The sequence below is a fragment of the Tiliqua scincoides genome, chromosome 4 (genome assembly GCF_035046505.1).
Source record: "Tiliqua scincoides isolate rTilSci1 chromosome 4, rTilSci1.hap2, whole genome shotgun sequence".
In the NCBI taxonomy this organism is placed as follows: Eukaryota; Metazoa; Chordata; class Lepidosauria; order Squamata; family Scincidae; genus Tiliqua; species Tiliqua scincoides.
The window spans coordinates 479,204-498,195 of NC_089824.1; the positions used below are offsets into that span (position 1 = coordinate 479,204).

At 58.0% G+C, this 18,992-nt stretch overlaps 1 protein-coding gene across 1 annotated transcript in view; it reads right to left on the reverse strand.

Moving 5' to 3' along the window:
- Positions 1 to 18,992, reverse strand: part of PLEC (plectin) — a 104,853-nt gene that overhangs the window by 35,105 nt on the left and 50,756 nt on the right. Inside the window, 2 exon segments of the mRNA XM_066626466.1 lie at positions 1,322 to 1,411; positions 3,071 to 3,132. Coding sequence (XP_066482563.1) covers positions 1,322 to 1,411; positions 3,071 to 3,132 — 152 coding nt within the window.

Consider the following 18,992-nt stretch of genomic DNA (forward strand, 5'->3'; position numbering starts at 1 on the left):
CCCACAGGCAGAGCCCCCTGCAGCACATTCGCCCTGACCCAGAACAGCACCGCTTGCTCCTGGGCGCCGGGGCCTGAAGGGCCTCCCCCGTAGAGCAGGAGGGGGTGGCTGTGGGCCAGGCCAAGCCCTTCACCCCCATCCGAGCCCTGAGGCATCCGCCAGCCAGCCAGCCGCAGGAGAAGCCGCACTCAGACGGAGGCAGGTGCAAGCAGGCAGTGCCACGGCAGGAGGCAGGCGGAGTGGCTGTGGCCAGCAGCGGAAGCGAGTGCTGCAGCCGCGACACCATGCAGGAAGCCGACAGGCGGGACCACTCACCAGCCGTAAGTTCCGGATCACGTCACGCTCTCTGGGCTGCCGGGTGGGCAGGAGCCCAGCAAAGAGGGAAGCGGAGGAGGTGAAAGGGCAGAGGTCAGAAGGCAGAGTCCAGCAAACAGGAGACACACACAGAGCGAGCAGCAGCAGAGAGAGAGAGAGAGAGAGAGAGTGAGAGAGAGAGTACGGAGCAGCACAGGAGGGTTACTGTGTTAGAGCAGGCAGGCAGGCAGGCAGGCAGGCAGGCAGTCCCAACCCCCAGTGCCCATGTGGGAAGTGAGGGCGGGGCTGCTGGAGGAGCACAGGAGTGGGGCGTGGGAAGCGGTAGAGCCTGCGGGGTGAACGGGCAGCTGACCACTGCCCTGGTGCATCCTTCTGGCCCTTGGCTCCACGCAGCATGACCTGTGGCGGCGATGTGCTGCACAGGCTCCTCAACAGAGGGGCTCCTTGCCCACCAGCTCCTGCAACTGCTCCAAGCAGGTCCCGGGCAGTGCTGTCCCCCGCCTGCCCCATCCCCTGGCACCTGCCAAGAGGTGCCCAATCTAAGCACAGCAGGCCGGAGTTCTGCTGGACCTGGGCCAGAGGTGTGAGGTGCAGGAGCCCCCTGAGCCCTCCCGTCCCTTGGCTTGAATTTCCCAGGCACAGCCCCCAGTGGCCAGCCTTGGAAGCGGCTGACAGAGGTATGCCCAGTGGCAGGTCAAGGAGGGATGAGCAGCAGGTTCTATGCCCCCTCCCCAACCCTGGTCAGGCTAGAGGAGAAAGGTCTCAGCCCTCTGGGGACAGCAGGAGCAGCTCAAGGCCTGTGAGGGAGGACAGCGCAGAGGCCAAGGGGCAAGCAGGGGAAGAGGCAGGGAAGGGCTCCAGCAGTGCGAGCGAGAAGGGTGGGGCCTGGGCCAGGCCGTGCAGCATCTCCTGTTCAAGCATCAGGGGCCTGTAGCTGACCAGGCTCCCCACTGAGCGGGGCGGAGGAGAGAGAGGCAACCTCCAACCCGCAGAGATGCCTACATACCAGGGTGTCTCCCGAAAGCACTTCCAGAAGGGAGATGAGGTTGTGTCCATCTCGTAGGTCCTCATAGAGGTCGTTCACGTGGCGCTGTGCCTGTAGAGTAGGACAGAACAATCTTAAGTGGCCAGGATGGGGAAAGAGCCCTCCCACACACCATCCCCTCAAGCCTCTCAGGTCACAGCAAGCCTGGAACCTCTTGCAAACCCCCACAACCGTCTTGAAAGGGACACTGGGCCCAGGGGCAGGATGAAGCCAGCCCCTTCCTCCTGCGACACACACTCAGGACCTCTGCTAGGGCGCCCTGCACCAAGGGAAGGCCAGAGTCCTCGGCGGGATCACAAGGCCTTGGCTCCCTCCCAGAGAGACGCTCCTCTGTCCGGGGCACAGAGAAGCCACTGCCCGTTGGGGGAAGGCCAGGATCTGGCTTTGTGGAAGGCAGTTGCAGGAGAGACAGGAGGAACAAGGAGAGAAAGGTGAGAGGGGAGGGGGCTGCTGGCCCAGCTGGACCCTGGTCCTGCACCACCTACCTCGGCTCGCCAGTGCTGTTGCCAGAGAGGAGAAGAAAGCGCAGGAAAGGAAAGACAGGCAGATTAGAGAGAAGAAGAGAGAGAGAGCGTTCCTGGGGTGTGCTGGGGGCAGAGGGGCTACTGGGGGCTACTGGCACTGACCAGCATCTCCCACCTCCTTTTCTCTTCCAGTGACCAGTTGCCCAACCCCTCCCCTCCGCACAGTCTCAGGTCCCTGGGACGCCTCTCTGAACAAGCAGGGTCGCCGTGCCAGGGACCCCCTCACACGGATCCAGCCTCCTCCACAGGGACAGTCCACCGTGCTTGGGGGCTCTCAGGCCCACCCTCCAAAGGAGTCCTGGGAGCACCTTCGGGGGGGGCAGGGGGCTGGAGGGATTTCTTCACACCACCAACAAAACAAGGCAAGTCCCGGCCTGCCAGCTGACCTCCTGGCTCCTGCCCGCCCACCCACCTTCCCTCTCTAGCTGCAACTCCATGCTCTGCCCACCTCCCACCCCCTGAGAAGCTGGATGCTCCTGCCGCTCCGTGATCCAAGTTCCACCTGTCAACCTCCTGCAGCACTTGGGCCTCCCTGCACTCCCGAGCCCACCCGTTGGCGATCAGAGGCTCAGGCCTTCCGACCAGCACCGCAACAAACGGGGATGGAACCTTCCCAGCCAAGGAGCTGAGCCGTCAACCTGGCTGCATGAGAGGAAGCTCTATCCCTGGACCTCCCACCTCCCTGCAGGAACTGCCACTGGACTTGCCATGCTGAAGGCCAAGTGACATGGGGGGGAGGGGGTCAATGGAGCCCTGGCAGAGAGACGCTGCAGCAGCGACGCCCAGGAGAATGGCACCTATGCCAGCCTGCGAGGTTGACATAGAGAAAGGGGGTGCCAAGGGAGGGGGTTGGACAGCGAATGCTATGGGCCCACAAGGGGAGGGGGGAGCCCCAGACACAAGGAAAGTAATTCTTCAGGGACTGTACCAGCCCCCTTCCCCAGGCAGCAGGACACAGGATGGAGGGGGGTGGGGGACCCCACCCACCACTGCCCTGGGGCAAGATCCGGGCCCAGTGGCCAAGCACAATGGGCCATTGAGGAGGAGAGGGATTCGCTTCCTGCGGCCTGCAGTGGGAGATGTCTCTGTGGCGCACTGGACCTGAACCACAGGGCAAGGGCAGCAGTGGTGGGGAATCCCTGGGCCGAGCAGCTGCAGCCACCTCGGGGGACGGCACGGTGCTTACTTTGACAAGGTGCTTGTTGACCCACTTGGTGAAGGTCTTCTTTTGGACCCGGTCCCGTTCGTCTGCAAGAGAGGAGAGGCCGTGTGAGGAGAAGCGGCAGCAGCAGACAGCGCTTTGGAAGGCGGACCATTGTCACCTCCCCCTCAGAGGAGGGAGAGAGGAGTGGCAGCTGGGGCGGCAACGGCAGGGCCCCAGGGAAGCCCAGGGTGACTCATCAAAGGGGGCAGGAAGGAAGCCCAGGCGTGACTCAAAGCCCCGCGCCAGAAACCCGCATGAGCACAGAGCCCACCCACCCACCCACCGGGAGGCCTAGCCCCCTGCAGCTGAAGGCAGCCAGAGCCTCAGACTGGCCCTGGAGGGAGCCCCGGGAGCCGAGGAGCCCTGCCTGTGGGCCGAGAGGAGGAGCTGCCCTGGGCAGGACTGGGGTTACGGAGCCCAGCTGCAGCACCAGCTGGCCCCGTCCAGTGGGGCACCTCACCCCAGTGGCGCAAGCCCATCTCAGCCTTGGTTCAGCCCCACTGGGGAGGCTCCTCTAGAAACGGGCAGAGAAGCCCCGCCCCTGGGGGCACGGGGGCCTCAACGGGAGCAACCAAAGCTGCGGCTGCCCACCCTCTGCGTAAAGCCCGGGGGGCTGGGCTCCCCACTGCTCAGGCCGGCAGCTTCAGAAAGGCAGGGTGCAAGTACCCCCCCCCCCACGCCCCCTTCTGAGGAACCCAAAGTGGCTTCTGGGCAACCAAAGGCAGAGCACTGAACGCAGGGCAGCACACCACAGGCAACACCCCCCGCCCGCGTCCAAAGGTCCAGCCACTCTGTCAGGAAGGGCAGCAGAGAGCATTCTGGGCTCCCACGGCCAGGCCTGCAGCACCCTGGAAATGGCTGCAACAGCTGCACCCATCAGCAGGTGGGCTTCGGGCTCGGAAGGGACGCAGCACCTCCTGAGGAGTAGAGCTCAAAGCGGCCAGTCGCTGCGACCCCCTCGGTGGATCTCCTGCTCCAGCTGCAAGCTGGGACCTGTTTGGCAGCAGCTGTAGCCCCCCCTTCCCCACCTGAGCAAGGGAAACACCTGCCCCACCCCACCCCACCCCACCCAGGAATGTTCAGGGAGAGCCCACCCATCTGCTAGCCCCTCTCTTGCCTGGCAACCCATCTAGGTCCTTTGGCCCACGGCCCTATGCTGAGCCCCTTCTCGATACACCGCCTTCCCCACACCAGTTTTTGGGAGGCCAAGGGGAGGAGGCAGACACAGCAAGGCAGGCTGGCCAGCCAAGCACACTACACCACCTTCTTCCTTGCAGTTTCTGTGCCAGTCACGGAGAGAAATTCAACAAGCACAGCTCTTCGTGGTACAGATACACGAGGAGTGTACGATCCGTGGAACTTCTGCCAGTCACACAGCTCCTCAGAGCACAAGGGCCCTGCCAGAATGAGAGGCCGCAGCCCCAATGGCCAAAGCAAGGAGAACAGCCGCCACTGTTGGGGGGGGGAGTGCTGGCAGCTCATTCAGACAGAGGCCCACAGGCCAGGAAGGCCCCTCACTGCCCGGGAGAGAGAGGGGCACTCCTGCCAGTCAGTGAGCAAGGCGGCTGGACCAGGCCTCTGGCTGGGCTGTGTCCCCCTGGCACCCGCCTGGTCACTGAACATCCCTGGAAGCCCCTCCAGGTGGAACCTTGGAGTGCAGCTGCCGCTTGCCTGGAGAGCCTTCCCTTGCGGAGCCCAGGAGGAGTGCAGCTGCTTCCTCCTCCAGAGACTCTGCCTAGAGGCTGAGCAAACACACCCACGCCTGGGGGGATGTCCCCAGTCAGCCTGGCGGGCGCTGGCCAGACAACTGCATGCGAGGAGACACAAAGCTCTCCCCTTCCCACAGACACACACTTGACCAGCCCCAGCCCCAGGCCAGCCACAGCCTCCCCAACTGATGGAGCAGAGCGTGCACATGGCAGGGCCCGGGAGTTCTCGCTGGCTGCCCCCTCCAGTCAAAGCAGTGCAGGTCCCCAGCCAGCTGCAGGGCAGCCCCCCCGCCCCTGCTCCCCTCCCACGCTCAGAGGAAGGCAGCCCCCCACCCCCTTGTCCGCAGCACCTTTCTTGCCCTCGGAAGCCCGGAGCACCGCCAGGTACACGTTCTCTTCTGAGCTGCTCCTCTCCCTGGTCCAGGCAGGGCCATCAGCCGCCTCCCGGCTGCGCAGCCTTGGCCGCGACATGGGGCTGCAGGCAGGCTCCGGGCAGCACTGGGGTCTGTGCAGGGCAGGCTTTCTCCAGACGGAGCTAAACAAGGCACCACTCCCTGCGCGCCCGCCTGCTGCTGCTGGAAGCTGCCTGGGGAGCTGCCCAGGCCAGGCCAGGCCAGGCCTCGCCTCCCCTGAGCCCTCCTCCTGGAGGAGGTGTGGGCTGGCCAGGCAGTGGGGAGGAGGAACCTAGGCTCCCCCCCTCACCAGCCAAGGCAGGAAACCTCAGCTCTGCCCCCCAGGGCTTCCTGGCAGCTTAACTGCTTCTTTGCTGTGGCAAGCCAGGAGAGGGGGGGGTGGGCGGGCGACGCTGGACACCCTCAAAAAGCTCTGGCTGCGGGGGAACTCCGGTTGTGCTCCACAATCTGCTGGATCCTAGTGCCTTTCCCCCCATCAGAGACCAGCCCCACAACTCACTGGGACCCGGGCAGGAGGAGGACAGTAGGTACACCAGATCTCCCTCTGTGGAGAGAGTGTTGGCAACCCCATCTCACTCCCCCCCCCCCGTGTTCATACTGCATCTTCCTGCCACCACCACCACTTCAGAGCACAACCTCTTCTGTCCATCACTCAGTCCACTCTGCTCCTGCAGCCCATCACTGAGAGCCAGGCCAGTGTGGTGCAGCAATCTTCAGCCACTGTGCCATGGCACACTGGTGTGCTGTAAACAGTCTGAAGGTGTCCCACAGGAGTTTGGGGAGGGTCATTTACTAGTAGGGCCACTGGGGGATGTGCCCCCCCCCCCCCCGCTGGCAACGTGCTGTGCCTTGTCAATTGTCAAAAAACGGATGGTTGCCTTGACCACTCTAGTACTGTCAAGTGTGCCATGCGATGAAAAGGCTGCAAATTGCTGGCGCAGAGATTCAGAATTGGACGATCCAGGTGCAGCTCCCCGCTCAGCTGTGAAGTGACCCAGGGCCAGCTTCTCTTTCTCTCTCAGCTTCACCTACCTCACAGGGTTGTTGTGAGGACAGAAGGAGGGAAGGAACTACGCACACCACCCTGAGCTTACTGGAAGAAGGACAGTGGAAACATGTGACTAACAGCGCAGTTCTAACTTCTTCTGGAAAAGGCAAGCCGGTGGGCCTACGCTGTATCCAGTGCAAGTTTTGCGCTGTCTGAGGCTTGGCCCGAGACAAGGGGAAACATTCCCTCTACCCTGGAGAGAGCCGCAGCAGCCCCAATGGGGCTACTCAGTCTGCACCACTGAAATCGGTAGCACAAATCCAAGCAGCCCGGGACTGCCCCAGGCCACCTGGGAACAGGGATAGGATCCGGCATAAGTGCGGGATCCTGGCCCTGCCTCCCGCTCCTTGCCTGCCCACCCCTGGAAACACCCACCACCCACCATCCCCCTGTCCTGAAACGCCTTCCTCCTCCCTTCCCCCACCCCCCTGCACCAGCCAAGCTTGGCTGACCAAAACCCACCCATCCCCGGGGCTTGCGTTGGAGCAAGGAGGTCGGTACATGGACTTGTGCCGGCCTATTTCCCTGAAAAGTGCTGCAAAAGTGCTTCACGGCACTTTCGCGACACTCTTTGGCCTGCGCAAGGGAGTTGTGCAGGCCGAAGGGGAGCTTAGGATTGCGTCCTGAATAAATCGGATCAACATTGCCTGGTCTGAAAGGAGCTGGCAGGCTCTGCCTGGAGTCCCCTAGCTCCAAGGGGGGGAGGTATGCAGTGAGAGGTAATGGGCTGAGGGTTCCACTTGGCCCAAGGAGGGGGGGTTCACTCTCTTGCCGGACAGACTGGGAGAAGCCACCATCTCTCTGCTTAGCGACCTCACAGGTGAGGGAGAAAATGCGGTGTACCCAGAGGCTTCCAGCAGTTCCTCTCAGAACGCCACTGGCTGCTGCCTGCCCCCTGCTAGGATGAGCCCCACCCACCCCACGGGCTGAACTGGGTGCCACTCGGGCTCTGTATTCTGAGCAGAGGATAGGCGGTGCCCTCTGGAGCAGGCACACTGCCAGCCGGGGTGCAGCCTGGACCTTGCACACTGTGGTGGCACGAGGCTGGGCGGTGACTCATCCCTTGCGCAGGGCAGAAGTGCCCAACCCTTGCAAGAGCCAGGAGAGCTCATGCGCCAGCCTGCAAGGTGTGGGTGCCGGCGGAGGGTGACAGAACTACTGCCAAAGATCAGGAATGTCTGGGGAGTCGCCATGCAGGAGCTGATGCAGCGGTGGGGCCAAGAGAGCTCAGCTTGGAATGGGGAAGACAAAGCCCAGCCTTCCAGGGCTGCACCCAGAGAAGACGCAGGAACCACTACTTCCAGATCAGGAGCAAGAAGCACTGAGGCTGAAAGGCGAACCCTTCCCTCCCGCACAGGCTTCTGCACACTGCACTGGACCCCTTTCCAAGCAAACCCTCAGCAGGCAGATCTGTGCACTCAGAAGGTGCCAGACAGAGACCAGGATGCTGAGGCCAGGAGTGTCATGGCTCCCAGAGCCGCACCCAGGCAGCGCCCTCCCCTCCCCTCCCCTCCCCTCCTACCTGGCAGAAAAACACAAGGCAAAGACTGACATGGCCGCTCCTCCCCCCCACTCCCCCTACAGCACATTCCAGACGGGCCGTGCCCAGGCACCGCCTGGCTCCCCAGAAGCAGAACTGGGCTGCGCCCCAGCACACCAGAGGAATGTGCAGCACAACCGTTTCAAAACCACAGAGAGGCTCCAGCCACCCCCCACACATCTGGGCCAATGCGCGGCAGCTGCTGGAGCCCGTCAGAGGGGTGGGGCACCACACTCACATCCTGCTCTGAGTCACATCCCGCACACTGGGGGCTCCCCAGAGAAAAGGGGCAAGGGAGAGAAGAGGGCTGGAATGTGAGAGGAAATGGCTCATCGCCCCCTTCAGGGTTTCTCAGCATGGGAAGCCAAAGCACACTCTGCTCCACCCTGATGGCCGGCCCTCATTGGGCAAACTGCAGGCTCCCAAGGAAGGAAGGAAGGAAGGACGGAGCAAGCAGGGCCTTGGGACCTGCTGGGATGGACAGGACACGACTGCCTGAGGCTGAGCAAGGCGCAGCAGTAGCGTCCCCCCCCCCAAACACAGGCCCCAGGACCGCTCCCACTCTTCCCCAGAGCACTGGGGAAGCAAGCTCAGCTCCACCCCTTCACTCAAGCACAACAAGCCCCGGGGAGCCCCCCAACTAGAGGCCTGTGCTTCATGGAGCCCAAAGCCCGCACACAATTCTTACTGAGCCATTGGGGAACAGTGACCTGGCTGCGATCCATTTCGACATGCACGTTGGGGGAAGAATACCAGGCAAACCTCTCACAAAAACCCTTGACTTCCAAAGGGCGAACTTCCCTCAAACGAGGAGGCTGGTTAGAAGGAGGTTGAAAGGGAAGGTAAAAAGAGTCCAATCTCACCAGAGTGCATGGAGGCATAAGAACAGCCCCGCTGGATCAGGCCACAGGCCCATCTAGTCCAGCTTCCTGTATCTCACAGCGGCCCACCAAATGCCCCAGGAAGCACACAACAGACACAACCTGTGTCCCGGTGCCCTCCCTTGCATCTGGCAATGAGTGGTAGCCTGCCTCCAAGAGCTTGCACATACCTACTGTTATTTACCTACTGCACATACATACTAGCTGTTTAAAACAACATTATTAGAAACCCAGCAGACGTGTATACAGCAAAAGAAGAAGGGCTCGACTAAGTCCAGGAGGTGCCCGCACAGCTAACGAGCCAAGTTAGAGAGGCCGTAAAGGGCAAGGAAGCTTCCTTCCATAAATGGAAGTCTTGCCCTAATGAGGAGAATAAAAAGGAACATAAACTGTGGCAAAAGAAATGTAAGAAGATGATACCGGAGCCCAAGGGAGACTAAGAGGCCAGCAACATTAAGGGAAATAATAAAAGCTTCTTCAAATACGTTAGAAGCAGGAAATCTGCCAGAGAAGCCGTTGGCCCTCTGGATGGTGAGGGAGGGGAAGGGGAGATAAAAGGAGACTTAGAGATGGCAGAGAAATTAAATGAGTTCTTTGCATCTGTCTTCACGGCAGAAGACCTCGGGCAGATACCGCTGCCCGAACGGCCCCTCCTGACCAAGAAATTAAGTCAGATAGAGGTTAAAAGAGAAGATGTTTCAGACCTCATTGATAAATTAATAATAATAACATAATAACAGGTATTTATATACTGCCTTTCTTGGTCTTTATTCAAGATGGTTTACATAGGCAGGCTTTATTAAATCCCTTATTAAATAGGGATTTTTACAATTTCAAAGAAGGTTCTTTCTTTCAAGAACGACTACATTCAAGGTGTTTCATTCTGATCTGGCTTCACATTCTGGCCTCCATCCTCCCATGCTCAGAACAGATGGAATTGCTCGGCTTCAGCTTGTCAGCTGCTCCAAGGTCGCACAGTGCCGGTGGCCTCGAACTGGCGACCTTGTGGATGTTATCTTCAGGCAGACGGAGGCTCTACCCTCTAGACCAGACCTCCTGCCCTTAAAGATCAATAAGTCACCTGGCCCTGATGGCATCCACCCTAGAGTTATTAAGGAATTAAAGAATGAAGTTGCTGATCTCTTGACTAAAATATGCAACTTGTCCCTCAAAACGGCCATGGTGCCAGAAGATTGGAGGATAGCAAATGTCACACCAATCATTAAAAAGGGAAGGAAGGGGGATCCGGGAAACTACAGGTCGGTCAGCCTTAAGTCTGTTCCAGGTACGATGGTGGAATGCCTCATCAAAGATAGAATCTCAAAACACACAGACGAATAAGCCATGCTGAGAATCAGCTGAGAATCAGCATGGCTGCTGTAAGGGTAAGTCTTGCCTCACAAAGCTTTTAGAATTCTTTGAAACGGTCAACAGGCATGTGGATGCGGGAGAACCCGTGGACATTACATATCTGGACTTTCAGAAGGCATTCAACACGGTCCCTCATCAAGGATGCAGAGGAAACTCCACAGTCAGGGAATTAGAGGACAGGTCCTCTCATGGATTGAGAACTGGTTGAAGACCAGGAAACAGAGAGTGGGCGTCAATGGACAATTTTCACAATGGAGAGAGGTGGAAAGCGGTGTGCCCCAAGTCTGCAGAAGACATCAAACTTTTCCGAGTGGTGAAGACCAGAAGTGATTGTGAGGAGCTCCAGAAGGATCTCTCCAAACTGGCAGAATGGGCAGCAAAATGGCAGATGCATTCCAATATAAGCGTCAAGTCATGCACATTAGGGCAAAAAATAAAAACTTCATAAGAACCTAAGAACAGCCCCACTGGATCAGGCCATAGGCCCATCTAGTCCAGCTTCCTGTATCTCACAGCAGCCCACCAAATGCCCCAGGGAGCACATCAGATAACAAGAGACCTGCAACCTGGTGCCCTCCCTTGCATCTGGCATTCTGACATAACCCATTTCTAAAATCAGGAGGTAGCACATACACATCATGGCTTGTAACCCGTAATGGATTTTTCCTCCAGAAACTTGTCCAATCCCCTTTTAAAGGCATCCAGGCTAGATGCCGTCACCACATCCTGTGGCAAGGAGTTTCACAGACCAACCACACGCTGAGTAAAGAATTTTTTTGTCTCTATTACTGTTGTTTTAAGCAGCCTCCATGCACTCTGGAGAGATTGGACTCTTTTTACCTTCCCTTTCAACCTCCTTCTAACCAGCCTCCTCATTTGAGGGAAGTCCGCCCTTCGGAAGTCAAGGGTTTTTGTGAGAGATTTGCCTGGTATTCTTCCCCCGACGTGCATGTCGAAATGGATCGTAGCATGATCACTGTTCCCCAATGACTCAGTAACATTGACATCTCTAACCAGGTCCTGAGTACCACAAAATATTAAATCCAGAGTCACCTGTCCTCTAGTGGGCTCCAGGACTAGCTGCTCTAAGGCACAGTCATTTAACATGTCAAGAACTCACATGAATTCTTCCAGATGTGGTGAGCATTTTCCAGGTGCAGTCTGCAGTATTTTTAACCCAGCCGAAACCCATACTGAGTGACTCTTGTCACTCAGGAGTCCCGAACTGGATGCCCCTTGGCTCCTGTCAGCTTTCCCTCAGGGGTCAGTTTAAAAGCTGCTCTGCCACCTTTTTAATGTTATGCACCAGCCGTCTGGTTCCATTCTGGTTCCAGTGAGTCCCGTCCCTCTTGCACAGGCCCCACCAGCTGGCCTCACTGCAGTGTGCCTGAGCAGGGAAACAGGCCCCGCCCTTGGCAGTGCCTGGAAAGACCTGTGGGCAGGCTTTGGGCTCCATGAAGCACAGGCCTTTAGTTGGGGGGCTCCCCGGGGCTTCCGTGTGCTGGTTGCTGGGGGTGAGTTGTGCTTGAGTGAAGGGGTGGAATTGAGCTTGTTTCCCCAGTACTCTGGGGAAGAGTGGGAGCGGTTTAAAAAGTTGTTTAAAAGCTGCTCTGCCACCTTTTTAATGTTACGCACCAGCAGTCTGGTTCCATTCTGGTTCAAGTGAAGCCTATCCCTCTTGTACAGGCCCCACTTGTCCCAAAACGTTCCCCAGTGCCTAACAAATCTAAACCCCTCCTCCCTACACCACCGTCTCATCCACGCATTGAGACCCCTGATCTCCGCCTGCCTAGCTGGCCCTGCGCGTGGAACAGGTAGCACTTCAGAGAACGCTATCTTTGAGGTTCTGGCTTTCAGCTTTCTACCTAATAGCCTAAATTTGGCCTCCAGGACCTCCCGGCCACACTTGCCCACATCATTGGTGACGACATGCACCATAACCGCTACCTCCTCCCCAGCACTGTCTACCAGACTGTCTAGACGAGAAGTGATGTCTGCAACCTTTGCACAAGGCAGACAAGTCGCGATGTGGTCCTCAAGTCGCCATGCGGTTCTCAACTTCACACATAGGCTAATGGGTTCTAAGCTGTCTGTGACAGGTCAGATCAGGGGACATCCACTCAAATTGAGTGTTGGGAGGGTTAGGACAGACAAAAGAAAATATTTCTTTATTCAGCGTGTGGTCGGTCTGTGGAACTCCTTGCTACAGGATGTGGTGATGGCGTCTGTCCTGGATGCCTTTAAAAGGGGATTGGACAAGTTTCTGGAGGAAAAATCCATTACGGGGTACAAGCCATGAGGTGTATGCGCAACCTCCTGATTTTAGAAATGGGTTATGTCAGAATGCCAGTGCAAGGGAGGGCACCAGGATGAGGTCTCTTGTTATCTGGTGTGCTCCCTGGGGCATTTGGTGGGCAGCTGTGAGATACAGGAAGCTGGACTTGATGGGCCTATGGCCTGATCCAGCGGGGCTCTTTTATGTGGGCGCTCCCAGTCAGAGGATGGGGAACTCAGCAGGGCATCCCTTGGTATTGGCACCAAGCAGCTCCGTGGCCCACCAGGCTCCTCACTTCCTGGGATCCCAGCCAGCCAGAGCATAATCAAGCCAAGGTACTTGCAGCGTGCCCCCCCCCCCCAGTGAAGAGGTACAAGTCCCACTGTTTGTGTCCCACGATTCGCACTTCTACCTCCTCGGAACTGGTTGCCGCATCTCAGAATGGACAGTGGAAAAGAAAGTACAGAAAACCACCACCAAAATGATTACTGGGCTGGGACACCTCCGTTATAAGGAGAGGCTACAGCGTTTGCTGCTTTTCTGTCTAGAAAAAGGGTGCCTGAGCAGGAGCCATGGCCAAGATGTACAAAATTATACAGAGGATACAGTGCATAGAGGGATGTTCTTTTCCGTCTCACACAACACCAGAACCGGGGGGCAGCCACTCAAACTGAGGATTGGGAGAGTTAGAACAGAGAAAAAAAAATTTCTTTAACCAGTGTGTAATAAAGCTGTGGAACTCTTTGCCACAGGATGTGGTGATGCAGTCTGGCCTGGGCATCTTCAAAAAGGGATTGGACAGTTTTCTAGAAGAAAAGTCCATTGCAGGTTACAAGCCATGATGGGTTTGTGCTGTTGGAGTTTGGTGCAACTCCGTCTGCTGTCCAGAGGTGGCAGGATACTGTCCTGAAAGGGTTAAGCCGTGGCCCAGTGACCCTACACTTTACCTGTCCCCTTTGGATGACCTATGTGGGGGTGTGGCCCAGACCCTATAACCTTTTAGAGACCAGAGTGCCCAAACTGCAACCCAAAACCCACTTACTTAAGGATAGGCAATTTAACCTGAATACTGAGGTTTTCCTTTAGAAAAAATAACTCATACATTAACATCTTTGTGCTGCTTCCCTCAGCCTGTGCTGTGCAGTGTAGAGTGCTGGTTGGGTAGCGGGTTGGCTGTATGAGCGGCTGGAACGCAGAAACATAAGAACATAAGAAGAGCCCGCTGGATCAGGTCAATGGCCCATCTAGTCCAGCTCCTGTATCTCACAGTGGCCCACATCTATAATAAGTAGGTAGCACATACCCAACAGGGCTAGTAACCCATGATGGACTTTTCCTCCAGAAATTTGTCCAATCCCCTTTTAAAGGCATCTAGGCTAGATGTCATTACTACATCCTGTGGCAAGGAGTTCCACAGGTTAATTACATGCTGGGTAATTATGCTCACTGTGTACACGCTGGGCAATTACATGCTGGGTAAGTGGGTGTTCCTCTTTTATTGAGCAGGGGGAGAGTAACTGGTCCTCCACACCCAGCAGTGTCTTTTCTGGGTCTGCTGATGTTCTTTTGTTTCTTTTTACATTGTGAGCCCCTTAGGGACAGGAAGCATATAAATGCTGTCAGTAATAGTAATCCTGTGCAAGATTGTATTTATTTTTTAATTAAGCCAGCAGTATCCTAGTTGGATGGCTTCATCATGCTGTTTTTCACGAACACTCTCAGCTATGTGAAATTCTGCAGGCACTTCTCTTCCAATAGGATTGGAGAAGCAATTCTGTGGTTTACCTTTAAGATCATATAAAAATTAGTTTTGTGTGAGGTTCTTACAGATAAGCCTCCAGTGGGCAACAAGGCAGGGCCAGCAGCATGTGCCAGGCTGGCGCCTCAAAGCCTGTGCTGTGGCCCGAGCGCTCTGCTCCCCTCCAGCTATGCCACGCTGTGAGCTATGCTCCCCTCCAACCTAGCTCCTCTCCAACCCTGCCAAGGGAATGTCCTGAGTAGACATGCATAGAAGTGGCTGCTCAGGCTGCAATCCTTCCCTCACTTTCCTGGGAGTAAGCCCCACTGACTACAGTGAACTTACTTCTGAGTAGACATGCAATCCTACAGTAGGATTGGGCTCTGAGGCTGCAATCCTAGCCACGCTTTCCTTGGAGCAAGCCCCAATGACTTTAATTCAACCTACTTCATGCAGGGCTGGCGCCTTAAAGCCTGCAGCAGCAGCAGCAGCAGCAGCAGCAGCTTTGCTGAGCCTGCACCTTCATGCTGCATGCGAGTCTCCCGCCTTACCCCAAACAGGGAAGGGAGGAAGGGAAGCGCTCCCATTGGGCTGCTGGGGGTGACTCCTCCCTGGGGGCCTGGCTCTTCCCCCTGCTGTCCATTTTGCCCAGGCTGCTGGCGACTTCCAGGGGCAGTGAGCAGAGGCTTGCACGTGGCAGCTGCAGCTTGCTCATCGTGGCTTGGCGTGCCCAGCAAAAACGTGCTGTGTGCCCTCTGTGGCACGCGTGCCATGGGTTAGCCATCACTGCCCTATAACCTTCCTCTCTTCCTCACTGACCTGACAAGGTGGCACCCAGCAGGGCTCTGCTGGTGACGCCATCTTGACCACATGGCACGCAGGACGAGGCAGCTCCAGAGCCTTGTTATCTCAAGTTAGTGTAACCTCTGATCATAATCAGATGCCGTAACATATGCGTCTATGGAACCGTGAATAAATGACTCTCTTTTGCAACTTCAACCAGCCACTGTCGTTTGTCTTTTATTAATTAGCAGTCAGCCGGGTATGGGAGGCTCCCTGGGGTTGATTCCCAGCAAAAGGGGGGGGCCTGCTGCTGAAGCTATTCTGCTTCCCCCCTAAAGAGGAAACCATTTTTTAAGATTCCTCCAACATGTGCAACCTCCTGATTTTAGAAGAAGGCTGTCTCCAAATGCCAGGGATAAGGGGTGGCAGCAGGATCAGGTCTCTTGTTGTGTGCTCTCTGAGGCACCTGAATGGGACCCCTTCGGCCTTATCCAGTGGGGCTCTTCTGAGGTTCTCATGTTCTTTACTCACTGATTTTCAACCTTTTTCATCTCACAGCACACCGTCAAGGTACTAAAATTGTCAAGGCACACCATCGGTTTTTGACAATTCAGAGGACGCACCATGATGTTGGAAGGGAGCTCACATTCTCCAATAGCCCTACTAATAGACCCTCCCCCAAACTCCCATGGCACACCTGCAGACGGCAAAGTGGTTGAAAATGGCTGTCAACTGGCGGGAAGACATTTTTCTGGGGGTGCACACTTGTACACTCAGCTGGGGGCAGCAGAAGACACAGACAGTGGTGGGGGGGCAGGTGTTTAGAGGGGCTCGTAGAGTTCAGCCCAACAAAACTGCCTTTGGTCAGGGTCTGGTGATGGTTGCATCTGGGGCCCGTCCAGCCCCATGGCTCTCTGCATCCCGTTGCAGCCACAGGCCTATCTGGAATTCTGCCAGCTCATGTTGACCAGCAGGGAGGGGTGGAGGCAGCTGTACAGAAGCCAGGGCCGCAGGCCCTCCTGGTTGCAGACAAGGCGGGGGCTACATCCACAGAGGCTGGGGAAGCTGCTGCAGAGAATCACTGTCTGGAGCGGGGTGGGGCTTCAGTGCACTGAGCAGGGCCTCTGAACTTTATCAAGGGGTACAAAGTTTCTTTTGGGCCCCTTCCCAAAAAGAGAGGGAGTGAGCCAGCAGGGGTGGCAGAATAAGGGCAAGACAGGCAGGCGGAAAGTGGCTGCAGCCGGCACAGTCTTTGGCGCCAGGACTGCCGGTCTTCCCAATGCAGGGCACTGGCAGCCAGACACCAAACAGGACCGCCTGCTTGCGTGGCAGTGTCCTCCTGGAGCAGGCCCTCTCCTGCCAGGGTCCAGCCTGGGTGTGGGCCTGGCGGCAGTAGCTCCCACCCCATGCCCACAGCAGTGGCCAGCAGCCCGCGGGAAGCCAGCCTGGCGGGATGGGAAATGGTGCGATTCCCCCTCGCCCGCCACATTTCCACCGCTGCCCAGGGCAGGGACCAGAGCGCCCGGCCTCGAAGGCCCTGCGCCCAGCGGAGCGGGGACTTCCCTGAGTTATCTGGTGTGTCCCGAGGACACCCGGCGAGGCTCCGCCTGCTCCCGCTGCGGAGGGGAGGGGCGCCCGGCCAGGCTCCAGGGAGCGGAGCGGGCCCTCCTCTCTCGCAGCCCCGAGCCCGCCGCCGCCTCGGAGCTCTGGCTGGAGCGAAGGCGTCCGGGCGCCTCGGGGCCGCGCTCCTTCTCCCGGCGCGCGCCACTCACCCACGCAGCACAGCTGCCCGTAGAGGAGGCGCTGGCGGAGGCGCTCGGGCGCGCTCAGCCACTCCGAGCCGCTCAGCAGCACCCGCCGCTTGTAGGCGAAGTAGGCGCCCCCCGACGGCTCCGCCGCCGCCATGGCTGCGCTCTGCGCTCGCCCGCCCGCCGCCCGCGGAAGGCCCCGCCCGCCGCCCGCCCCGCCCTCGCCCGCCGGGAGCGCAGAGCAGCCCAGCCCCGAGCCCCTCGGCCGGCCAGCGCAGGGCTCGGGGCGCAGCAGAGACCAGCCCGAGCGCAGCTTCCCGGCGGAGGGCCCGTCCGGGTGGCGTCAAGGCAGCGGCAGCCGCGGGGTGGCCGGCCTCGGGCAAGAGGCGCTTCCTTGCGCGGCTCAGCAGGGGGCCCGAGAGCAGCCACCTGGGGGGGCGCAGGCAGAGACCTGCGGGGCAGGAGGCTCCCTCCCGCAGCCGCCTTCTGCTGGCGGCGCAGCAAGCGCGCCCTTCGCCCGAGCGCCCCAAGGCGGCGCCCGGCCGGGGGAGCAGAAGCGGAGGAAGGAGAGCGGGGCGACGCCGGCCTCTCAGGTGCCGCCTGCACAGCAGCGATAAGGCCCGCGGCTGCGGCTCCCCCCCCCCCGCACGTCTACTTGGAACTAAGCCCCACTGCCTCCAGGGGGGCTTACTCCCAGGAAAGTGCGCGTAGGACTGCAGCCGAGTCCGGCCCGTTCCCCGGAGGGATGAGTGAGTCACCCAGCAGCACAAAAAAGGCCTGGCAGCGCTGCTCGGAGCGCAGGATGGAAAAACCCCGTCAGGGCGGCTCCTGGGAAGGCCGTCCCGCACTCAGCCCGCGGTGGTCTCACCCACAGCTCTGCCCACCCCCCACCCCCCCGTGAGGCAAGCTGCGGTCACCGGGGACTGCCCCTCCCCGGCTGCGGGTGATGCCTGCGTGATTGTTCAGCGTGCACTCTACACATGCTCAAGGAGCTGTTTCACTATACGGCCCCCTCCTGCCCCACTGAACTTGACGGGACGGAAGGCTGCACCTTTGGAACTGGAGGAGGTGACAGCTGGAGTGAAACCAGCCCGGAGAAAGGCACAGGAGGCTTCCCTTCCCACCTGCCTGAAGGGGGGGAGGCCGGGAGTTGCCTCCCACAGCAAGCAGGGGCTACAGAGAGCAGGCTCTCTGGGCAACAGACCCACAAGCATAGGGGCTGGTGGGCTCTGCACTCCTGCCAGTAAAGCCTCTCAAGGGTCTAGGCCAGGGGTGTCCAAAGTTTTTGGCAGGAGGGCCACATCAGCTCTCTGACACTGTGTCGGGGACCAGGGGAAAAAAGAATTAATTTACATTTAAAATTTGAATAAATTTGCATAAGTTTACATAAATGAATATATTAAAGATGAACTTATATGAATGAATGAAGGTCTTGCAATAGCTCAAGGCCGATAAAAGGCCTTGCACAAAGCAAGGCTGGCCTGTCCTTTGCTGTGAAACAGCAAGCAGTGGAGGGAACCCTCATCCCACAGCTCATGCGAGAGTTCAAACAGTTGCCCGCACACTGAGAGCAGTTGTGTCGGGCCAGTGCGGGCTCCAACAAATCTCTGGAGGGCCAGAGGCTCATTGGAGACTGGGGGTTCCCTGAGGGCCGCACTGAGAGGCCTCGAGGGCCGCAAGTGGCCCCAGGGCCGGGGTTTGGGCACCCCTGGTCTAGGCAGAAGTGGAGCCTAGTAGTGGATCTTATGCCATCCACATGGGGAGAGGGGATTCCTCCTGTGGGGTTCCTGGGCCTATGCAGTGGCCTTAGGATGGACAACAGACAAAAGAAGAAGCCCCCCAAATGCTCCCAGGGTGGAAGCTGGGGGGGGGGGTTCTGAGGCTGATGGGTTCTGAGCTGTCTGTGAGAGATCAGGAGAGGGATCCTGGGGTGGTGGTGGATAGGTCGATGAAAGTGTCGATCCAATGTGCGGCGGCAGTGAAGAAGGCCAATTCTATGCTTGGGATCATTAGGAAGGGTATTGAGAACAAAACGGTTAGTATTATAATGCCGTTGTACAAATCTATGGTAAGGCCACACCTGGAGTATTGTGTCCAGTTCTGGTCGCCGCATCTCAAAAAAGACAGTGGAAATGGAAAAAGTGCAAAAGAGAGCGACTAAGATGATTACGGGGCTGGGACACCTTCCTTATGAGGAAAGGCTACAGCGTTTGGGCCTCTTCAGCCTAGAAAAGAGACGCCTGAGGGGGGACATGATTGAGACATACAAAATTATGCAGGGGATGGACAGAGTGGATAGAGAGATGCTCTTTACACTCTCACATAACACCAGAACCAGGGGACATCCACTAAAATTGAGTGTTGGGCGGGTTAGGACAGACAAAAGAAAATATTTCTT